Source organism: Hippoglossus hippoglossus, chromosome 22 (assembly GCF_009819705.1).
Source record: "Hippoglossus hippoglossus isolate fHipHip1 chromosome 22, fHipHip1.pri, whole genome shotgun sequence".
In the NCBI taxonomy this organism is placed as follows: Eukaryota; Metazoa; Chordata; class Actinopteri; order Pleuronectiformes; family Pleuronectidae; genus Hippoglossus; species Hippoglossus hippoglossus.
The window spans coordinates 14013713-14038214 of NC_047172.1; the positions used below are offsets into that span (position 1 = coordinate 14013713).

General features: G+C 41.9%; 1 protein-coding gene across 8 annotated transcripts; it reads left to right on the forward strand.

Moving 5' to 3' along the window:
• Positions 1-605: 605 nt before the first annotated feature.
• Positions 606-23948, forward strand: flvcr2a (FLVCR heme transporter 2a). 8 transcript variants are annotated; one of them, XM_034577250.1, is made up of 12 exons: positions 606-946; positions 1016-1580; positions 11431-11572; positions 13163-13303; positions 16417-16484; positions 16813-16916; positions 19120-19230; positions 20044-20149; positions 20237-20348; positions 21540-21604; positions 22850-22970; positions 23562-23948. In XM_034577250.1, the coding sequence occupies exons 1-11, from the start codon at positions 921-923 to the stop codon at positions 22928-22930; spliced, it is 1521 nt and encodes a 506-aa protein (XP_034433141.1). In that variant the 5' UTR covers positions 606-920; the 3' UTR covers positions 22931-22970; positions 23562-23948. The 8 variants fall into 8 exon arrangements, with proteins under 8 accessions (XP_034433141.1, XP_034433138.1, XP_034433136.1 ...); XM_034577245.1 differs by lacking the exons at positions 606-946; positions 22850-22970 and adding exons at positions 7146-7810; positions 22605-22610 and having other exon boundaries at positions 1268-1580; positions 23568-23948; XM_034577244.1 differs by lacking the exon at positions 606-946 and adding an exon at positions 7146-7810 and having other exon boundaries at positions 1268-1580.
• The last annotated feature ends 554 nt before the right edge of the window (positions 23949-24502 follow it).

Genomic DNA, 24502 nt, shown 5'->3' on the forward strand with positions numbered 1-24502 from the left:
TGAGTACTACAAAAAAAAAATCATTTTTGTGTTCTATTTTCGTGACCAAAAGTTCTGGTAAAGTTCGCCATCTAGTGGTCAGCAGCGGCACAACTAGATAAACCCAAACCCACATTTGTATGGTTCCAAGGTTGTTGTTTTTCCAAGTTTCAAGTTTTATTTTTTAGAAGTTAACACAAGGTCAACGGTAGAATGAAAAGTGTTAAACAATAGTCCAGGGCAGCTCAGCAGTGAGGGCAATGTTATGTATAAATATAAAGTAAGAAAAACAATACATTTAATAAAAAATAAATAAAAATAAAATAGAGCTCAATATACACCCTTTTGCCATTCAAATATTTTTTTTTATGCAAAAGCTTATAAACTATTTACATTTTATTTTCGATAGCATGTTTTCCAGTATACATTGTAACACACATGCACCTCTCCCAGCATAAATAAGCTTAAATAAAATGTATATCTCATGAAGTAAAATAACCACGTTTACATTTGTTCCTCTCACTTCATGGGTAATTCTGACCGGCTTTTTTTTAATTCGATCATATACACATGGTGAAAGGTCACTTTGATTGTTATCCGATCAGCTGATGGGTGGAGTAAAAGTCTGGTCAGCTCGTTCCAAGTGGCTGTAAATACCCAGGGGATCGGTCAGACTGCCCAAATAATGAATGAACTTGTGGAGCAGCGGGTTAGTCCTGTGGGAGGAAGCCTGGAGTTATCTCACTGATTTTGAGCGGAGGAAACGAAGGATCCTGAAACCTTTAGTGTTTCTCCAGTTCTTTCCACTTGGAACGACAGTGACAGGTTGTTTGTATTCATTTGTGCGCCTTTTTTTCTGCGTTTTGAGAGATTTTAAGTACGGTGCTGAGGTGCCGGAGGAATTCTTTATCCTCCCAGTGCTCTTATAGCCGAAGCAGACCATGGGTGATAACGCTGGCACCACTCAGGACGGGAGCGCACGGGAAAAGGAGGCGCATGACGGTCCACCTTTGGGAGGCAGGGGACCAGCACCACCGGACGGGAGCGCACGGGACTCGAAGCTGCATGATGGTCTCCCCTTGAGCGGCAGAGGACCAGGACCAGGAGAGGACCACGTTGAGTGCAGCAACATCCCAAACGGCGACAGCGGCCCCGCGGCCACCACGCGTCTGTACAAGAGGCGCTGGTTGGTCGTGTTCCTGTTCAGCGCGTACTCCCTGAGCAACGCGTACCAATGGATCCAGTACGGCATCATCAGCAACATCCTCATGAAGTTCTACAATGTGGAAGCCTTCGCGATAGACTGGCTGTCCATGGTCTTCATGCTCACCTACATCCCCTTCATCTTCCCGGTCACCTGGCTCCTGGATAAGAAAGGGCTGCGCGTCACGGCGCTGCTGGCCAACGCGCTCAACTGCGCCGGGACATGGATCAAGGTGGCCAGTGCCAGGCCCGACCTGTTCGGCGTGACCATGCTCGGGCAGTTTACCAGTTCCCTGGCCCAGGTCTTCATCCTCGGGATGCCCTCCCGCCTGGCGTCGGTGTGGTTCGGCGCGGACGAGGTTTCCACCGCCTGCTCCATTGGAGTTTTTGGGAATCAGGTGAGTGGATAAAGTGTAGCTGCAGTAGATACTTTGGTTTGATTTGTTTTAGTCCCATAAATAAAATCCCACTGAAATGTTTTAATGTCCACTTTTAATCACATTAGAAGTCAGAAACTTGTTCACATAAACCCATGGCCGGATTAACCTCTCATGGGACAAGTGGGCTGTTTGCCAAAGGGCCCCAGCTGACCACCTCTCATCGCTCCACTCTGATGAAAAGCAGAGGACCTGGAGCCTTTTAGGGTCCCTGCAGGTCTGGGAGCATAATCAATGACCTTGTCACGACCGGTAGACCTGGGGACCAAAGCCTGGTCCTAAGGAGGCAGAAACTCATTTCTGAGCTCATGGTTAAGGTTTTGGTTAAGCTGTGCACAATGAATGGAAGTCAGTGCAATGTCTTAATAAGGATAGCTGTGGAAACCTGTGTGTGTGTGTGTGTGTGAGAGAGATAATGTGTCTGTGTGTGTGTGTGTGTGTGTGTGTGTGTGTGTGTGTGTGTGTGTGTGCTGATGTGGTAGAGCTTATAAAAAATATTCACAGCTGCTTTGCCTTGAACAAGCTTATCAGGATTTTCAACAAACATCACATCCTAGTACATTTCAAGCCAACACACACTGAGGCAGAAATGGGTTCATCCCAAATACAAAACAACCGCATGGGACAGCACAGGAGTCCACCTACATCTAAAGGACAAGGGACATTCATTTGAAGACAACAATGTCCACATTTTGGCCAGGGAAGACAGATGGTTTGAAAGAGGAGTGAAGGAAGCCATCTATGTCATAGGCCCGAACAGCCAAATGTACTTGAATTCATGTTTCTGCAGAAAAAAATGGTATATTACATTATTGGATTTTAATACTGGTACATGAATAATTCAGAAGGATTTTCCTGTTGTAGCTGGTCAAGGTGGAGCTATTTCTATCAGTCAGTGATTCTCAACCCAGGGGTCGAGCCCTGGGTCGAAACCCAAGGATCACAGAGATAACTCAGAGGAGCAAATGATTAATAGGGTACAAAAGAATTAACATTCTATGCTGTGCTAATATGCATTTATGGATATATTTACCTCTTTGGGCCTCAAAGCTTTAGTGTGAAAAGGAGTGACAAAAAGCTGCAGCATCTGGTTTAATCTTTAACAAAGGATAACATTTTATAAACTCATAAATTTTTTTATACATGTGAAAAATCAAATCAAGTTTAGGTACATAGCCCAATTAAAAACAAGCGCAGCTGACCTGTGCTGTAAAAATAGATACAGTGTGAAATACAATAAAAGAATCAAATTGTATAACATGGACTGGTATAAAATACCATGTAATAAAATAAAAAACGGTAACTTGAGGTATCTCGGTAATTGTAGTGAAGTAAAAATTACAATATTTAAAGAAAAAAATACAATATTTAACCATGCTGTAGCATAAAAAAAATACAGGAAAAGAGTCAAATAAACCTATACTAAAATAAATATATAAAATCAGCAGCTTAAGTTACCAGGGTAATTGTAGTGGAGTAAAAATAAAGTGCGAAATACAAGAAAAGAGTCAAATATAATAACATAGACTATACTCTTAAATAAAATGAAAACCAGTAACTTAAGTTACCTGGGCAATTGTAGTGGAGTCGAAATGACAATATTTATTCTCTGAAATCAAGTGAAGTAAAAGAAAAGTTGAACCTTGCAGTTTATTCATGTTACAAAAACTGTATGGACGCTTTTCCCACAGGGCACTTTTTAAAGTACTGCTTTGGGCTGCAGATAACCTGAAACACAGAGAGCTTTATTTACCGAGGGAAGTTGTCCGTCGTCTTGGAACTTGTTTGTTTTGCTGGTGGAAAATGAATGAGGGGAAATGACGTGTCGACTGAGGATCTCGCCACCTTCTGCTGGTGGAGGGCAGTGATCCAGTTTGCACTCATAGACAGGGGCTGTAATGTGAATGGAGGCGGGCTGCAGGTAAACACACGGCTCTTCTCACTTTGTTTCTTTGTTTGTTAGTTTGAGTGACACGTTTTTACTGTTTATTTATAGCTCAGTTGTTGACATGAGTTTGCGTTATGACCGGTTTGTCTGCTCTTATTCACGCTTTTATTTTCGCCGTTTTTAGCGGAAGGAGCTGCCAACGAGGCGATCTGTGCCTAACAACTACTGCGTATGTGCTTTACTAAACTACAGTATAACGTATAAACACACAGGCACGACGCTGCGCACGCGCTTTGTTTTCGTGTGGACACGTGAGATTACAGGACGTTAAGTGTATCTGGGGTTTGTAGTTTAAAAATAATGTCGGTGGTGACGGTTCTCCCTTTCTCCCTTCACTCCTTCCATTCATGGATCTGCTCCGTGCAGCCAGAGACGAGGTGCAGGCAGCAACACCTCACTTACTACTGCCTTCACTGGAAATGTCCAGTCTGTATATACTGTAAGACTGTATACAATGATATAGACTGTACAAATTAAAAACATATCTTTAGATAAACAGATATAACCTATACAAATGACAAATATGCATCTTTATATAGAGGATTAGCCTGTACAAATGACAAATATGCATCTTTAAGATTTAGCCTATACAAATGAAGTATGTATCCTCATACACATTTTATGAGACTCCCCCCACAACAGAAGAGAAAACCAGTCAAGTCAGTGCTCTCCCAGGTTTTTCTATTCATGTAAACATATCAAATTATGAAACATTAACGTGACAACAAACGACTAATGATTTAATGAATAAATTAGGCAGAAACTGTCCGTTATCTTAATCACAACAGCAGAAATGACCAGTAACACTTCCCAGAAGTCATGCTGTCTCTAATAACTTGTTTTATAATATTGTCTGAATTTAACGAGCACTTTTCAAACTCCAAGGTACAAAGTGCTTCACAAGGCAGCAAATTAACACAGACAAGTCATAAAATTGTCAGACTTAGAAAGAGATTTTTAAGTTAGATTTAAGACAACTCAAAGGCATTTAAAACACCAATTAACTCAGGAAAGGCTCTCAGATAAATGTTTCTCTTAAGGAGGGACTTAGAAGAAACGACTGAGTCAGCTGACCTGATTCCCACGATCAGATCCCTCCAGAGTCTCTTATAGCTGTTGCTCATGAAACTTTGTTGAGAATACGAGATGACTCTAAACTAAAATGATCTGAAATCCAGACGATCATTTTGTTGAGTATCCATACCTTTGATCAATTATGTTAACCAAGAATTGTCCGAAGTATAACACAGTACTAATGCTCTGTGAAGATAAAACGTATTCAGAGTAAAAATGGACAACATGACGCAGTTTCCACTACGGTTGAATAATAACTAGGTATTTTATGCCATAGATGTTATCACCATCTCAGCATCAGCACCACATATTTAACCTCTTCAGCACGTCAATAGGCTCAATCAAACATGTCATTATCTTATCCTATTATGTCACATCAGTCTGTGTATGTTATCTTTAGGAACATGGACCGAGGTCAGAGGTCACAGCTTTCTCTCTCTCTCTAGGCTCAGATACTTATATATAATATATATATATATATATCCATTGAATATTATCAAACAAATGTTTGTGGAAAAATTAAGACATTATGTCATGTAATGTAGAATATGCTATATGAGTTTAAACTCGGGGAGACCTCATGTGATCAGTTATCACAGTGGCTTTCCTCCTATGGCAATGCTTCTTTTGTTACTACACAGTACGGAAGGCCGGGCAGTGATTGTACCCTCAGATGAGTCTACTGATATTCCTGCCTGCACATCTTACATGTCAAATTTTGTATATATTATTTACCCATGGCAGGAAACAGAAAAACTATTTATTATATTATTATTTAAGATTTGTGGGTGGTGTGGTTAATCATCACAGTAGTACAGGCCTGGCAGAACCCAGCCAGGAAACATATGAAGTGTCCTGCAAGTAATAAGCTGCATAAATTACTTATTTTTGTTATATATTCAAATCTACGACTCCCACACTTACTATCTAATGTGGAAGTGGATGCTTAAAATGCTCTAATTAGTGTTTATGTAACCAGCTTCTTAATTGAACCATCGTCAGGGCTGCCATGTGGGGAAGCTTTAGACGGATGATGTTATATAAAGTGATTTTGCATAAGTAAATCCAATTTATGAAGCTGAAGCATAAACACTTTGATAACTGGTCTTCAGACTGCGGTGAGCAATCACTCACAAGATACTTCCTCCTAACGGCCACAGCAAGAAAGCATTCAGCTAGTGTAATGGCTTTTATTATAGATCATAATTACATAAGTAATACAGATTGATAATATACTGATACATTTTTTTATCTGTAGCACTATGAGTTAGGGTGATAAATGTATAATGCAGCAGATTTATTCTTATAGTTTCTTGTATTTGCACAGGACTGCATCTACTGCACCTCACAGAAGTCATTTGGGATGCATTTCTGCCAACCACAAACATTTTAAGCAGTTTTTCAAACTTGAAATATAACAAAAAGTAGAATGACGCTTATTAGAGCACACACCTCCGCCAAGGCCCAACAGTCTCCTCATGAAACCACAATTAAATTCACTAGATCAGGACTTTGTATTACTATTTATTTAAAACTACTGGACACATTACCACGATACATGGTGGGAGGATGTTGAATGAGTCAGGGAAGAACCAATACAACTTTGGTGAGGATCAGGGGGCAGATCCAGGAATATTTTTTTCCCCCTTTCCTTAGCTGTGACAAATTTTTACAGTTTTGTTGAAATTTGTTTATTCTGCTCAGTCATAAAAACATTTACACAATTCATTGCCCAGTCCCTTCCCCACAATAAGCACATACATTCTCTCAAATTTTGTGAGGGTAGGCGCTGCAACTCAAGTTTCATAAGAAATACAGATTGTTGAACTACTGTTAATATTTCAATCTTTGTTCCTATAAATTGATGGGATGGCGTCATAACTGTATAATGCAGCAGATTTATACTTTCTTATAGTTGCACAGGACTGCAAGTTCACAGACATCGATTGAGGTGTATTTTTCTAAGCACAAACAATTGCCTTGGACGTCTCCTTGTTGTCTTTGCTGATCCTGTTTACACATGCAACCTTGTGTGCGTGTGCGTGTGCGTGTGCGTGTGCGTGTGCGTGTGTCATGTGCCTATAGGTTTAACAATAAAATCAAGTTACCGTCCTGGGCTGTCCCACCTTAGTCTCACACTCTGGGCAACAGCTGCCAAGCGAAACATGATGCCATGACAGGCTGGAAGGAGGAGTTTAAAGCCAAAAGAGAACAAAATGTCACATGATTTATGAGAGCAGGCTGGCGTGCGTTCAGTCCGTCAGGTGTAAGGGTAAGTGTCGACAGGGATCATTGATTTCCAACACCGCTCATTATTTTTAAACTGCACCCCAGATCCACCTGAGCAATATATATCCACTTTAAGCTCAGCAGACAAACCTGGGTCTGAGCAGTATTCAGGAAATACCTGCTGGGTGGGAGGGGCAGATCAGGTTAGCACCCACACACACACACACACACACACGCACACACACACACAGAGAAATATTTGCTCTTCCTTCCAGCTATTAAGTGCCACAGAAGATTGAAGAGTTTCAGTGGGAGCAACATGAGCGTTGAGGATGATCTTCCTCACGAGCGGATAGACGAGGCCAGGGATCATGACTGGTCCCCGACGAGAAGCAGAAAAACGACACTGGGAGAGTTCAGCCACCACCTGCATCTGGGTGACAGCTTCGACACCCTGGAGACGGCGCTCCTGGACACCGCTCAGCTCCACCTGCTCATGGAGACCAAGCTGTACAAGCGGCGCTGGGTCATGCTGCTCATCTTCAGCGCCTACTCCATGAGCAATGCCTTCATGTGGCTGCAGTACAGCATCATCGGCGACATCTTCATGCGCTTCTACGGCATCGATTCCCTCGCCAGCGACTGGCTCTCCATGATCTACTTCCTCACCTACATCCCCCTCATCCTGCCTGTCATGTGGCTGCTGGACAACCGGGGCATCAGGGACGTGGTGGTGGTGGGGTCGGCCTTCAACTGCATCGGGGCTTGGATCAAGACGAGCACGGCGGACCCCGACATGTTCGCCATGACTTTCTTTGGCCAGTTTGTGTGTTCGGTGGCCACGGTTTGCATCCTGGGCATCCCATCCAGACTGGCGTCCCTGTGGTTTGGGCCGCAGGAGGTGTCCACCGCCTGTTCCATTGGCGTTCTTGGAAACCAGGTGTGTCACTGTGTGTACCTGCTGGACTCAGAGCATCTTGTGTTGTGTGAGTTTAGTGTTCTGCAAGCCTCCTTGTATTTGATCTGAAGGGCGTTGGGCTAAATAGAGGCAGCTACATGTCACGTGTGCCATGTTTGATGCGTGACTCAGCCTCACTGCTTATGACTTGTTTTTCCAAACTTCTTCCTGAGTCAGCAGGTTATTAATATCTCTCTCTGCCAGGGGAGAAAACTTATGGCTTCAAACAACAGAGAGAAGAGTCTTAGAGACGAGACGCTCACTAATTTGCAGAACCAAGCACTCATAACATGCTTACACTGTTAGTTTCAGGGTTTCTCACAGACAGTTGGCATGTGGCGCATTGCATGTTCGTTTTTTTTAAATCAGCTGTGTATTGGTTTTAGCTCATAGTTTCGTTTCAGGAAGTAATTTGCTTGGGCTTGTTTAGTTACTTAGTTTGATGCACACACACACACACACACACACACACACACACACACAGGTAGATGAAGCAAATACAGCTGAATGTAGTTCTATTAAGAGGGTTATTTACTTTGTTTCTGGACTTAAAAGGAATAGTTCACCTACAAATGAAAATTCACTCCCTATCTACTCACCACTGTGCCGATGGAGGGGGTGTGTGATGTGTTTGAGTCCACAAAACACTGCTGGAGTTTCAGTGTAGCAGAGGAATCCAAAACAACTGAAGATACTAGGGGCTTATCTTCAGACGTGAAAAAACAACAGATACAAAACACAACATGCCTCCAACTGCTCCTGTGGTGTCATCCAAGTGGTCCACAAGTCATTTACACCGTGTTTTAAAGCCTAAAGGTCCGCTGATATCTTCCAACGCGGTGCATTCAGGGACCGTCAGAAATGCTAACGTCCTAGCTTAGCCACTTCTGGTGGACTTTTAGGCGTGAAACACGGTGTAAATGACCTCGTTTCGAGTCGAATATGAATGTCAGGGCTTGTGGACCACTTGGATGACACCACAGGAGCAGTATGGAGGCATGTTGTGTTTTTTATCTGTTGTTTTTTCACGTCTGAAGATAAGCCCCTAATATCTTCAGTTGTATTGGATTCGGCTGCTACACTGTTTATCCCTAAAACTCCAGCAGTGTTTTGTGGACTCAACCACTTCACACACCCCCCTCCATCGGCACAGTGGTGAGTAGATAGGGAGTGAATTTTCATTTTAAATCATTTCTCATGTATCTGTACTTGACTTAAAGCAGATTTGTTGTCAGGCACTTTTCACTTTTACTCCACTACATACATCAGCAAATATCTGTACTTTCTACTACATTTATACAATGTACTGCATTACATGTTCACATTTTATATTTTTAAAAGTAACTAATAACAAAAAACAGAACTAGTCCACTGATCCAATCAGAGCAGAAGTACTCACTGGTGAAGAAAATCCAAAATGGATTTGGAAGAGACCACCGCAGACACTCAACCATAATAATGAACTTAGTGACTGTTGCAATGGGGAATAGGCTGCACTCAGCAAGTACTTTTACTTTTAACACTTTAAGAATATTTTAAAGCAAGCACTTGCTTACTTATACTCAAGTACTTAGGACTTGAGTATAATGTCCACCACTGGTGTGTGTGTGTGTGTGTGTGTACTCCTAACCAGGGGGTTTGCAGGGGACTTTTACTGTTTGAAATGTCCACTTCTGAACAAGCTCCTACATTTTTACAACATATGTTTAAGTCACTAAGTCGCCTGAAACCTAAGGTCATATATGTAATGTTTCTTCTACCTCATCGGGACTAATCACAGCAGCAGAGTGAAACACAGTTTTAAGATTGAATATAATCTGGAGCAATTTCCATAGGGAATAATTTGGCTTTGTAATCCGGTTCACCTCTCAATTTGTCCTTCTGTACATGCCAATGAAAACAGTCAGTGTATGCTGCGAAAGCACAACAGTTCCTATTTAACAGGATATATATACGGTTCCCCTGTGATCCCACCACCATCTGTAACACGATGCATAAACAGAGACCGCTGAAGGACATCCAACCCCTCTGATGTTCTTTTAACTCTGAAGCTAAACAGTTTTTCTTTCTGCATTTGAAGTGTGTCCTCTCTCACCTGCACCAGGCCAAACACTGCATGCCGGTCATTGTCACACATGTTCTTGTTGTGTGTTTTAGTCCCGCGCCCCGCTGCTTAAAACAAAGGGACACATTGTTGTTGATGTTTTCCTCGCTCACCACGACTTTATTCCTTTTGGCTCGGATGTCCTCGATCTGATACTTCCAAGTTTTCAGGATGAAGTAGTTCACATATTCTCTCTTTGGGTGTTTAGATATGGTTTGTGTTAACAAGAAATAGGCAGGTTTTCCATGAAGGCCTGTGAAGCTTTGAAGATCAAAGAGTTTAACTGTTTTGGTGGTAGAATAACTAAAATATGCTTTTTCTATTTTTAACAAGTTATCAGGGCTCCGTCTTCTCATCTAAGATGCATAAATAGTTGCACAGTGTGTTTTCTTTGCTGTGAACACAGCAGATGTGTGACAGTGATTGAGGAAATTGACTCTCCTGTGATTCTTTTGTAAAAATCTTTTAAAGCTTTTAGGGCAAAATGACCAAGAGGCAAGTTAACGATTGCTTAAGTAGCTGATCTTTGATAAATAGCGTCAATAAAGCAAAGTGTTAACAGTGTCTGTAAGGTTGTAGACGAGAGAGTAAGGGGTGCAATCTATAAATCATGGGGATTCTAAACTTCGCATTGGACTGAAGAGGTCTGATGCACAGTATCTGTAATTATTGCTCACTTCAGACACTCATCACTGGGTTGTTCCTCCTGCAGGAAATCGGGGGGTTGTTAGGAGCTGAGAAGTCAGACATGCGTTATAGCGTTATATACCAGGTGTCTTGGTCCATTTCAGAAGGACAGTGCATACCTCCGCCAAACAACACCAAATTTCTCACACTCATATCTGTCTCCTAAATGTACCTTATTCTTTTCATCAAGATCCAACATCCTGGGAAATCAGTGAAAATGTCAAAGACACGTAATGTAAAAAAACATGCTGGAACCACCTGCCTGATCCGCATACACACACCAAATTTGAATGGGTGCTTCCCTGACCCACACCACACTCTTCCACCAAGTTTCATGGTAATCCGTCCAGTGGTTTTGTCATAATCCTGCTAACTGGATGGAGCCAGTTAGCCGAGGCTAGCTCTCTGTATTCAGTTTGCTCTGCTTTAACCTTATGTTTAACAGACAGACATGAGAGGGGTGTCATTCTTCTTTTCCAAATCTCAGCAAGAACGTAAAGGTATTTCACAAACTCTCTGACATGTGTAAAAAATAAGCAATATACAGTATGCATAAACTTCTGATGATTTACAATAGCTGGTATACCATCACTCAGACAGATGTCCAGGATTCATATGACAGTTAGATGTGAACTTTTGCAGCATCAAATCATTCAAGAAGTGCACACTTTAACATTTCTCTTTTTTATTTCAACTTACTTTAACTACTGTTTTTAATTAAATGTACATATCTGTGTATTTGTGTGTATGTAGTTGTCAGCTGAAGGTACAGGGTCATTTTTTAATTTTATTTATCACCTCTCGCCTGCAGATGGGTATCGCCATCGGGTTCCTGATCCCGCCCATCCTCGTGCCTAATGTGGACGACATGGATGAGCTGGCGCACTACATCAGAATCATGTTCTACATCAGCGCCGGAGTGGCCACCTTCATCTTCGTCCTGGTGGTGATCGGTAAGTCTTCGAGGCAAGATGATGATGATGCTGATGCTGATGCTCTTGTCCCCGGGCTCACTGAGTGGGTATATAGGAGCTGTCAGGGCTCTTCACTCACTCACTCACCCATGCAGTAATAGCCCACTGCAAGTCCCCTCCAATGTCAGACAGCTCCCACAGTCATGGTTGGGAAAATACATGACGCAGATAAAGATATCTTGACAGTTTGTGGTTTCCAGTGGTCGAGACCATGACAAAGCTGTTACCTCACCTCCCTTTGTCCCTCACAGTAATGCTAATCAGGTTTGACATTTTAATTGGCATTGCAATGATATTTTTGTTTGATTATAGCACCAATAGTTTTCTAGAATAAGTTCCTCAACATTAAATTCATTGTTTGACACAGTTTCATTCATTCTTCCATGGCCGAGCCTCTCATCTCATCATTGTGCTCCAGCACTGCTGGAAGGCTGAATCTCCCTGAGACGTGCTTTCTCCCATGAGCTCCGCAGCGTTACAGGCCACTAGATGAGCAGCTGCGGTAATTGCTGTAATTGTCCAACTTCTGAAGAGATGTGTTCGGACACGCAGGGAGTCAGGAGTGTTTTATGAAATCATCCTCTCGCCCCCTCAGCTCTGTTAAATCCTCCTTTTCACCTCCGTGAAGGACTAAAAGTCGCCGACAGGGAGAGAAACATGGTGAAACTTCTCTGTTTATTTCTGGAAGATGCTCAGTGGCTCAGAAAAAAAAGATACTTGATCTTCAGTCCCAGCTTTGACCCTGTGTGAGGACACAGGTTGGCGAGTTAGAGTTTCTCTCTGTGATCAGTGGAATCAATTTAATGGGGGTCAGATCCTTTTTTAGACTGAACCTGTTGCTTTGTGGATTTAAAAAACCCACAAATGGATCCACAGTGAGCACACATGGATTCCATAATTAACCTTTGCCGGTAAAAGTCCACAAAAGGCCACCACAAGAAACCCAGCGCTGACTATATATATAAATATATTACATATAAAGATGGATGACATGACAGCTCCCAAAAGTGAAGCTAAAGCATCCCACCTCCTCTATGTTAGTGGATGGGACATGGACCAAACTACCCGCTCTACCTCCTGAGCCACAAACGCGGGATCACTGCCAGATACTGAGGGTGTGTATCAAGGCTGTGATAACAACGTTAATTAGATCAGATAAGATAAGACAATCTAGGGACATTACAAGATGTGGTAACATTCTATTCAGAGACCATACTATTCTCTGTCAACAGATTAAAAAATTGGTTACACAATTACAAAGCTGATACAATTAGGTTGAGGTCTCAGGAAGGAGACAAAAACACAAACAATTTGAATAGAGTCAGAAACAAATCAATAAAATTAGGTCATCGTCGGTGATAGTGCAAATGTTATGGAGACTGAAATATCTAATCTCCAGAGGAATGTCCAGCCCCGGCCTCCTGTCATGTAAACGCACCCCACCATCACTATGGGCTTTTGACCCCCAGCCAGTGTCTGTAAGAGCTGATAGGAGACACTATTCCACATTTCTCTCCCTCAGATTATAATGTTTTATATTCTAAACCTCCTGGAATCTGTGTTTCCCAGTGTTTCAGGAGAAACCAGAGATCCCTCCCACTCAGGCCCAGGTTCAGGCCCGGAACGTGCACCCGGACGAGTACTCGTACAAGGCTTCCATCATGAGGCTGCTGTGCAACAAGCCCTTCATGCTGCTGGTGCTCAGCTACGGTGAGTCTCCCCCTGCTAACAAAGGAAATAGTATTATGGTATATGGTATATGGTATATGGTATGATGGTATGATGACAGTTTCAGCGCACTACTTTCTATCATTTGATGGCTCCAGAGGGTAAATCTTTCCTCTCACAGCTGATTCACATACATCATACAATCTCTTATATGATTTAAGTAAGTTGTAACACTCTAACTCTTCAAAACTACTAAATTGAACAGCCTATAGCAGGGGTGTCAAACTCAAATACACAGTGGGCCGAAATTAAAAAATTGCTACAAGTCAAGGGCCAGACGGGTTCAAAGTTTATTGAAAACTTATTGAAAGAACCTCAGTGCACATATTGAACCTGGAACTAACAAGGCCTATAGAGTATTGCCTATAAAACAACATTAATTATGAAATAAATGAAATAAAAATAATAAAATATACATAAATAAATAAAAATAAAAGTAATAAAATCAGTTTCATTAATTGCTTATGGCTCTATGCAGTTTTTCCAGAGTAATTTCAAGTGAAAACATTTTCTACAGGCAAACAACAGCAACAAAAATAATTTACTTCAAAGAAAAATCAAATGCCCTGTAGTAGCAAGAGAAAAAAAATGCAAAAATGAAACTGTGATGACACGGCCCCGCCCCTGAAGCTGCAGGTTGAGCGCATTCAGGTGGCTCGTGATGTCACACGGAAACGCCACTTCACACAGAAACGTTTTATTTCGGAGCTCTGTTGTGCCTTTCCCTTTGCTTTCCATGAACTCACAGATCTCCTCACGCAACTGGAAAAATCTTTCCAGCACCTTTCCCTGGCTTAGCCATCGCACCTCTGTGTGATAGGGCAAGTCACCACGTTCTGTACTTAACTCCTCCAGAAAAGACTTGAACTGGCGGTGATTTAAACCTTTGGCTCTGATAAAGTTAACCGCTAATGTTATGATGCTCATCACATGTTCCATTTTCAAGGCTTTGCCACACAACGACTCCTGTATGATGCGGTGATAAGCCGTCAAGTCACTTGTGACGTTTTCCTCCTTCATCTTTTCTCGGATCCTCCCCACCAATCCACTCTTTTGACCGCACATCGCAGGCGCTCCATCTGTTGTCAGTCCCACAAGTTTATCCCACGGCAGCCCCATTTTATCTACACATCTGGACACCTCTTCAAAGAGATCTTTCCCCGTAGTTCTGCCATGCATTGGGTGTAATCCCCAAAACACTTCTGTTACGCACAGGCTTGAGTCCACTCCACGGATGAAAATTGACAGCTGGGCAGTATCAGAAGTGTCGGTGCTCTCATCCGCAGCAAGGGAGTATGCGATGAAATCTTTTCCCTTTCCCACAAGCTGTTGTTGGAGATTGGCAGCAAGGTGACGCACACGGTCAGCAACGGTGTTTCGGCTTAGGCTCACATTTAAAAATGCTTGCCTTTTTTCTGGGCACACGGCGTCGCAAACTTTAATCATGCAGTTTCTGACAAATTCCCCCTCGGTAAAGGGCCGGGCTGATTTTGCAACCTCTGCTGCCACAATAAAACTGGCCTTAACAGCAGCCTCGCTTTGTGATTTGGCTTTAGTGAACATAGCCTGCTGTGACACCAGACTTCTTTTTAACTCCTCTACCTTCTGTAGCCTGTGTGTCGTGTCCAGATGCTTGTATCTGTCTTGGTGCTTCGTTTCATACTGTCTTCTTATGCTGTATTCTTTCATTACAGCCACACTGTCTCCGCACAGAAGACACACAGCTTTGCCCTTTACATCCGCGAACATATACTGTGCCTCCCACCTGTCTTGAAAACTCCTGTTTTCAAATTCCACCTTTCGTTTAGCCATTTTTTGGGGAGAGGGATAGTTGAAAGTTGACACAAGTAGTATGTAATACAGACTGTGAGGCGCGCGTTCGCGGGCCGCGATTGACGTGCTGACACACGGGCAGTGCATTGTGGGATTTGTAGTATTATGGTGGTGTGTGCGATATACCGGCGGGCCAGCTCTAATAGTAAATAGATTTTATCATGCGGGCCAAAGATAATTCATTCACGGGCTGGATGTGGCCCACGGGCCTTGAGTTTGACACATGTGGCCTATAGGGTCAAATGAAGGTCACATAAACGGAGTAAGTCCGAGTCAGATTAGTCTCATCATACAATGGTGTTTTTATTATATCGGTGACTATGTTTTACAGGTACAAGAATATTCCGACTATTGACTTCATTCTGAATAGACGTTATTTAGATTATTTAGAGTATATATGAGTTACTGATAGAATATTCCATTCATAGTCCTGTTTATATGTTACAGAGCATAAATCCCAGCATTAGTTTATATTGAACACAGGGCGTGTGTCACCAAGCATTTGCCGTATTTTGATATCGCAAAATGCTGTGAAAACTCCAATAAGACCTTATCATGCAATTAAGACGTATACATGTCGACATATTGCGACTAAAGCCTTTATTTGACTATTGCTTATTCCAAGTATGACCTTATTCAGACTAAAGTAATCAGAAAATGCTGTTAACATAGCAGTATCCTATTCAAATTTTTGTTCCAATCAGGTTATTATTATATTTGTGTGCATGTAAACATTTGGTGGTGACATGTAGCTCAGCCCGATCTCCAGCATCTTGCGTTTATCTATCTACTGCAGCAGAAGCCTGACCAGGCTCGGATGTTGTTGCATTATCGAGGTGAAAGGTAAGAAAGAGTTACAGTCATACTTGGTTTGCAGATATGAGGATGTGTCATCAACCCTTCTTCTTGTGCACTGCCCATGTGTAGCTGTGATCTAAAGGTCACTCTGAGATGTCACATTTGTGCTCAAAGGTCACTGTGTAATGATGATAAGTTAGAAGAATATTCCTCAACTGATTATTTGGGTTTTAACAGAATTTTGTGTTTATAGGGATGTTTGAACCCAGAAGTGCTGATTGCCATGATTGCTGTATGTGCTCCAGTATAAACTTAAAGGCTACTTGCTAAAGTAACGACACAGTGGCTGCTTCAGACTGGACGTGTGAGGGTGTTTGTGGTATTTTTAGAAGGGTCCCATCTGGACCTTCACCTTCCCTACAGATCTGTTCAGAGTAAAGACTTTTTCCATTTGTTGTCTGCAGGCCTGAACGTCGGCTGCTTCTATGCTGTCTCCACCTTGTTGAACCGGATGATCATCGAACACTATCCTGTAAGTTCCAGTGGAAAAAACCTGCCGACTTACTTATGTCCTTATTTCCAACCAGATGAGCTTTGATCGTGTTTCCCTTTCTGAGGTCATGTCTTTATTCTCTCTCAGTTTCTTCCTCCCTCCCACCACATTTATTCCACGTTTGTGTGACTCACTTCGACACTCGTAGCAATAAAGCTGCCGAGCACATGACTCGGACACAGATTACTGGATTCTCTCACACTGATTGTTTTGACTGAGAGCTTCCAGGAAAAGATAACTGCAGAATGTTGGTTTCTTCTATGGCCTGAAAAACCAGACATGTTTCTGCCGTTGTTTTTAATCTCAGGGAGAAGAGGTGAATGCTGGGAGGATCGGTCTGACCATTGTCATTGCCGGCATGGTGGGGTCCCTCATTTGTGGCATTTGGCTGGACAAGACTAAAACCTACAAGTAAGACAAACATGTTTTATTACTATTCATCTGTGCACTTTGAAAAGCAAAAGCATCACCAAACTGAGTTTACGTTATTACTCCAGTCACTAAGAAGGGCCAAGACTCAGCCAAACTTTCCTTGTAGTTTCTCTTCCTTCCACACTACAGGACTCGAACCGTGACCCGCAATTATCTCCAAGTCAAATCCATTGAGAACATATTCACCACTGGCTCTGTTTGTCTTTATGCGATCCATTTGGACGTTCCACCTAGTTTGCTGTCGTTAGTGAGATATCGTAGCGGAAGTAAAGAGGTCAAAGTTGCAGTAAGTCATTTTAACTGACCTATAGTTCAGCGTTACTCTTGAAACCATCTGGGCCTGATTCTGACCATTTAAGCTGCAACAGTTGCGCACAGGCGATCGTCCCCTCTCACCAAAGTTACATACACATGCAAGAACAGGGTTCAGGGTGAAAAGCGGCACAATTCTACCTATTCCAGGTGAGTGAACCACCAAACTCATTTTGAAGCTGCTATTTTAAGAAAAAAAAGTTGCTTGGTGTTGCTCAAGTTAAAACAAACTAAAAAACCCTGTAGAGTCTGAAGCCATGTCACCACCTTTCTAAGATTACTGCTAGGAGGCTAACATGTGCTAATTGGCACTTGTCATAAACCCAAGGGCTTCTTGTGTGTGAAGCGACTCGTCAGAAAACTGGACACTTCATTATCACGAACTCTGATGAGTTTAGGGTCAATGGTCGCTCTTGTTTGCTGCAGCTCTTAGCTGTGCTTTAAAACCACACGGGATGCCCGCAGGAATGTCCTTCAAATCTGTTCACGGGGGAAACGTCAGAGTGAATCAAAGGTTTTGTTTAACGTGGCCATGAATGAGAATCCAGTGGAGCTGTGTTCTATAGCTATCAGCTTATCTGAAGGGACAGGGTTTACTCTGCTGGACCTTCCAGGTCACGTCTCAGGCCTAGTGCCACTGCAGCAAACATGGATGACTGGAGAAAAGTGAATATATCTGATCACTTATATCATTGTCCAACCGTACGTCTGGTTTGATCAAGTAAATCAACATTTTCACTTCTTATTTTGACCAAGTTTCTGAGTTTTTGGTGCCATGCAAATTATTATTATTAGAAACAATCCTTGGTCCTCAGATTCCCTACATGCCATCAGGATGCTTCGCTGTCAAAGCAGAAATTAGGCCCAGATTCATTTTGTTGACCCTCTCGCTCCTATTGTCCCACGTGGGGATAGAGAGTGAAAGGACCATGTTGTATTAACAATGTTTTGCAGCAATGATTTACGCGTGGTTGTACAAGAGACTTCACCAGAGTAAGCTTGTTGATGGCAGATGGCCCAGGGTCTTTAGTGACTCAGGAGTGTTGATAGTCAAGCACCGTCCTCAATGAGCAATAAGTCAGCGGCATGAAGTGAGGCGAATAGTGAAGACATTTATTTGCTCCCCAAAAAATTTGAAAAAGGCCAAAGAAAAAAATCTAAAACATTTTATCAGTGACAAAGTCTGGGGATAGTTCTTTATTTTGGCTCTTCACTAAGGCTTGTTGGGTCTATCATAACACACTAAGCACATTTAATGCATGCAGAGGAAGTGCTGCATGTAAAGGAAAGAGAAGAAGGAAGAGTCATGTGACATGCTCCAGTTCAACCTTGCTGTTTGTGCAGATGAGTTTTTCTTCTCTTCGTGGATTTCTTGCAGACTCAATGATTTGTGAGTTAAGTGTGTTTCTGTCAACAGTTTGTTATACATTTTTTCTTCAACATAGAACTTATTACACAAAATTTTAGTTAAAAATTGGGTCAAATGCTTTTGCTTAGAAACCTTTAAGAATAAAAGAATTGGTTTATCAGCATTTTACATATAGTCTGAGGAATGCCTGGAGAAATTTCCCTGAAGTAGCCAAATGGCTTTTCTTTTAATCTATACAGTAAAAACACAAAAACCTTTTGTCAAATTGATCTGCAGGATTTTCTTATCAGCCTGGACAGGAATGTAGGAAACGAGAGCCCTGTCACAAGATTCAGGTTCTTAAATATGTTAAAGGCAAATCAGATTAAAATGAACCCTTAGATGATTTGGAGACTTTATAGTCACAATAGTATTTTACTGTATACCACACAAACCACGTGTGCCGTGTGTAAAGGTTGTTGCTCGAATACAATGATCCTCATCCGTCCCCTCTGTTTTCAGACAGACCACCCTGCTTGTGTATCTCCTCACGCTGATCGGCATGCTGGTCTACGCCTTCACCCTCAACCTGGGTCACCTGTGGGTGGTGTTTGTCACGGCCGGAGTTTTAGGGTAGGTAACCATTAAAGAGTGGAGGCCACCGAGGTCTTAAACATCACACCTGACAACCTTCAAGATGAGGGTACAAATTAACTGGCATGAGTTGGGTTATTTAAAGAAAAACTTTGTGATTTGTAGGAATTCGGAGTGACTGGTATCATTAACAACTTTATGATCCAAAATAAAACTTCAGCTGCTCAATTTAAATCACCTTTCTCTGTATTATTATTGTTCATTGTCTTTTCAGTTGCTGATCAGTTAAGGACCTGTGAAATGAAAACAGTTTCTCTGTGTTTATGTGACTTATAATCCTGGATGACAGCAGTACAACATTATTCTGTTTATAACAGTATTTGAGCTTCCTACCCTGAGCATGATGTCAGAGGAAAATGGCAGCTGTGTGAATATGAGCTGTGTCTCAATTTAGGACCTGCACCCTTTGGAGAACATGGCCTTTGTTCTCTACGCAGCCTAGTTGGACTCAGATTTTTTGCTCATAATGTCTGTGTGTGGTTCATGTTCTCTGCGTTTCTCTAGACAAACTCCTCAGACTCCTCAGTCCACGTGCTGTGTCCTTAAAATTATTGCTATTTATGGTAAGCTGATTATGCCCATAACTGGTTTCCATAGTGATTCCTTTGTCTGGTTGAAACCCAGACGGGATTTATTATAGAGCATCATGTACTTGCACTAGTTTCACACTCATTGAGCTCTTTACTATTCCTCGGTGTGGATGAAAACACTCAGTGATGTTAGAGAATAAATAACTGCAGATCCCACACTTTTGTTTTTGCTGTCAATTTGACCTCTGTCGTGTGTCCCCAGGTTCTTCATGACGGGATATCTGCCTCTGGGCTTCGAGTTTGCAGTAGAGCTCACCTACCCTGAATCAGAGGGAACCTCGTCAGGGCTTCTCAACTGTTCCGCTCAGGTTCCTCATTTTTCCACATCTGTAGAAACACAGTCTAATGTTGGTTTGGGTCTTTACTGAAATTATTCCTTTTTAAACTACTTTCAGATCTTTGGAATCATTTTCACCATCTCCCAAGGGAAGATTATCGATAAATGGGGCACTTTTGCAGGAAACATCTTCCTGTGCATCTTCCTACTAATAGGATCAGTATTGACAGGTGAGATATCAACTGCTCCTCTGTTTCCTCTGAAACAGTCCTGACGACACAGATCAACTTCCACAGAACACTGAGCTTATGTTATTAAAAGCATTCATGCACGTAATGTTTAATGTGTAATATACTTTGAATACACCTTAATTTCAGTGTTGCAGCGTGACTATTTAAACCTTTGCTGATTGTCTTTTCAAGGCTGGAGTTACTCGTGCAGCAAGTCTTAACTTTCGTGGGATAAAGTCTCCCCCTAGTGGATGAATGAATTATCACATTGTGTTAAAGACAAATTAGTCCCCTTATGAAACCACATTTAAAAGTCACTAGATCGGGATTTTTATTACGATCTGATCCAAATTGTGCACACTCATAAAGATCTGTGAATGATTCTCTGAGAAATCAATGGAAATGCTGGAATACACCATATCTCACAATGTTAAAGAAAGTGACATAACTTCCTGGATCCGCCCCGTAATCTGGATGCCTACTTGGGTCATGCTGGACCCCTCCAGAAAATGTATGAAAATCGGTTGAGTAGTTTATTGCACAATCCTGCTCACTAAGAAAAAAACTAATGCAAACAAAGCACAGTCTCTTAGGCTGGAGTACAAATATTTGGTTAGTGTTGAATATCAAACACCAGAAAATAGTTTTGATTGAAATCACATAACTTTTTAAGCGGTGACCTTTTGGTATGAATTGCATTAGGTTTACTTTAAGAATTTCTGATGTAAAACCTGCACCACCACCACCTAATATTGCATAGGTGACATCCGGTCGTGGCTAGAAACCAGTTACTAGTTACAATTTTATATGGAAAATGGAGGCTTTAACTTGTCTCTCAGGTTTGTGGACGTAACTTTGAGATAATACATGATGAGTATCTTCAAGGTGCCTGCTTGGAAAGGTTTTCTGTATTGTCCCTGATTTTCTGTTTTTTGTTTTTTGTACACTGAATTACAGAAATACTTACTGATTATAGACTGTATATAAAATAATAAACTCAGCTTCTTGGTGTGAAAAGTGAAGCAGATGCAGAAGTGCTTTAAGGTGCATAACCATGGATATTGTTGATTTACTAGATGAACACATTTTCCTCATTGTTCTTGCCAACATTATTCACAATATCCAGCTCTTCAGTTTAGCAGAAAGTCCTCCAGCACCATAACGTTTCCCTCTCCTCCATATTCAACACAGGATTCATCAAGGCTGAACTCCGACGGCAGAAGGCCAACCTGCAGGCCGAGGTGCAGACAGTGAGCGTGAGTACATCTGTGTGTGCTACGTGAAGTCAGAGGTGGGATCTTCACATCCCCGTGGTGAGGGGATGTATTGTGTACACCGCTGGCTCTGGGCTGAATTCACTCTGCTGGCTGCCTCGCTGCAGTCCTCACGCTGCAGTCCTCACGCTGCAGTGCACGGCTGCAGACATGCACGCCAGGCAACACTGGGGCTGCACTGCTGGAACCTTTGTCTCTGAACTCACTACAAAACATCCTTTTCTCCTGAAATGCTGATCGCAGAAAACACATCCCTGCTTGTGTGTGACAGCTCTTCAACTCTAACTAACAGCATGTTTTCAAACTTCTGCTGTAACCACCTGATTTCAGGTTGATGCTCGGGAAACTGCTCTTTTTTACACTTTCGCATAGGTGCAGTTGTCAGCTGTCAAACAAACCTGTAACTCGTAATAATCCTTTTTATCAATCACTATACTAATATGATAATAACTCACCACATTCCACTATTAAGAAATATGAAGCAGGTTATTTTTTAAACTTATTTGAGAACCATTTAAAACAAAGATCAGGAGCTTACGTATAAAATTCACTGAAACAAAAAAAAAGCCTCCAGCGGCTCAAAGTCACCTTTCAGTTTTGAACCATGAATGACACATTAACTGCACAATACTTCACACTTGTTGGCTTTTTGACAAGCATGGGGATTTCTTGCTCTTTTTCCTTTTTCCCTTTGTAATATTCCAGTCCTAACTAGAATGACACTCAGTCAGCTGCACACCTCCGCCAAGGCCCAACAGTCCCCTTGAATTGAATCAAGCTGCACCAAGTTCCATGAATTATTCAATGAGAAATTGGTGAAAATGTCTTAAAAAATGTCCTATCTCGCAAATTATACAAAAAAAATTCTGGATCCAAACCTTTGTGCAGCTAAAAGGGAAATCTCCAGTATTTTTTTGGAACTAAACAGTAACAACTAATATACTTTCTTTGTTTTATTACTGAGCCAGTTCTGTTAAAAAAGAACCAACCAAGTGAGATGACTATTGAAATTACTGGAAATTAGCAATATATATTATATATTATATAATACACAGTACTCCATATGTCCCTCACTAAGTGGCTCTTAGGTTAGCAGGCTGGTAGCAGCAGTATTAGACGGCTGGTTAGTTTGGTGGAGGCAGACTCATGTGGTGGTGTGTGGAGGTGGAGGAAGAGAAGGGCCTCACAGGTCCCCTCAGAAGTGTGACCCCGAGCTATTGTTCCAAGCTTACAGGGTCCCGAGTGTTCGGGCGCAGGACTACGGGGCCACAGCGTGCGGAGGCCCCTGCAACTACAGTCTTGACATAAACCCACAACCTCACAAAAACTAAAACACACACCTGCAAAGGTACACACACACACACACCACACACACACACACACACACACACACACACACACCACACACACACACACTGGAAATTTAATAATTTATAAACCATATCTTAAATGTAAAAATGCCTCTGAAACGTCAACATAGACGTAAGCCGTATTAAAAATACTTTGTACAACTGAACTGTACTACATCACACACCAGCACACAGTCAGTTCTTATATTAAACCGGGTCACTGCTGTGACTGTGGAGTAAAACCAGTCATCCTGAAATTTCTGCTCATTATGACGTTTTCACAGTTGTGCGTCTTTTTTCGTCTCTTCACAAGAACGTGATTTTTGTACTTTCAACAAATCAACTTTTTAAATGATCTATATGTGATTAACTCACAGTACTAACTGGTAGATTCTACTACACTAGGGATCATATTGATTAAATGCAAGAGGTGATTGAGAAGTTGTTAATTGTTTAACACTAAAAGTAAAGAATGAATAATGCTGATGTTCTGTGTCTTTCTGCTGTGCTGACAATTTGTGTGTTTTGATGAAATACTCAACGACCTCTTTTTTCTCGTCTGTGGTTGTTTCTGTCCTCGTCCTTCACAGAAAATGACAGCTGATCTGGAAGGAAACGTTTCTCCCCCTAAAATCCTGAAACAGAGGAAGTTATGAAGAGGATGTCCTCTCTGTACAAATACAAACACAACAAATATTGACTCAACTCATACATTAGAGTTCACTAGAAGGGTGTGTTAAGAGTATGTACCCCTGCCAAGGCTGACATCCTAACTTGCCATGTTACAGAAAGTGAAAAAATCAAAAACAATTTCCCTGTTAATCCAGATCCGAAATTTAATGGCTTCCTCCCTGGTCATGTGCCAGCCCTCTACAAAATTCCAGGGAACTCAATCCCGTAGTTCTCGATTCATCCTGCTGACGATCAAACAACACTGAAAACATACCCTCTTGCTGGAGATGAAACGCTGCTGTGAGGAGTGAGCACCACGGTGGTGACGGACTGTGAGTAGGACGGAGCACACCTGCTGTACAACATTCTGTACGCATGTGAGGACGCTGCACTCTCTCACACTTATTATCCCAAACACTACTTAGCTCAAATTGAATCAAGCACAAGTCAATCCTGCACCCAGGAAACACACTTGGAACCTCAGAGGTTTTTTGACATCCCTCCATGAAAACACGTTTCATTTTATTCAGCGTACTGCCGACATGCTGTCACACTGACTCAAACATTACCCACACTCATCTTATTTATACTTTTGAATGTGTCCTATCCTTTTACTGTCCTCTGATTAATGTTCATGTTTTATGCACACAATGAGCAATATTTAAACAGTGTGTTTCTTTATATTGGACCAATGCTGTGTGTGACCGAACTCTGCCTTTACATTGCTAAAGGTTTTCAAGAAGTGTTTTTTTTAGAAAAAATGAATCTTTAATGCAGACTGAGCACTGTGATGTGATATCCTGCTGTGGCAGTGAGGTTAGCCATTGCGTCCTCTCTGCCTGTCATTCAGGATCACATG

Coding starts and splice junctions, on each gene's coding strand:
- flvcr2a (XM_034577244.1), top strand. CDS start 1,406: ATGGATCAAGGTGGCCAGTGCCAGGCCCGACCTGTTCGGCGTGACCAT. Junction 16,917..19,119: donor GACAAGACTAAAACCTACAA/GTAAGACAAACA, acceptor CTCTGTTTTCAG/ACAGACCACCCTGCTTGTGT. Junction 20,150..20,236: donor TTCTCAACTGTTCCGCTCAG/GTTCCTCATTTT, acceptor AACTACTTTCAG/ATCTTTGGAATCATTTTCAC.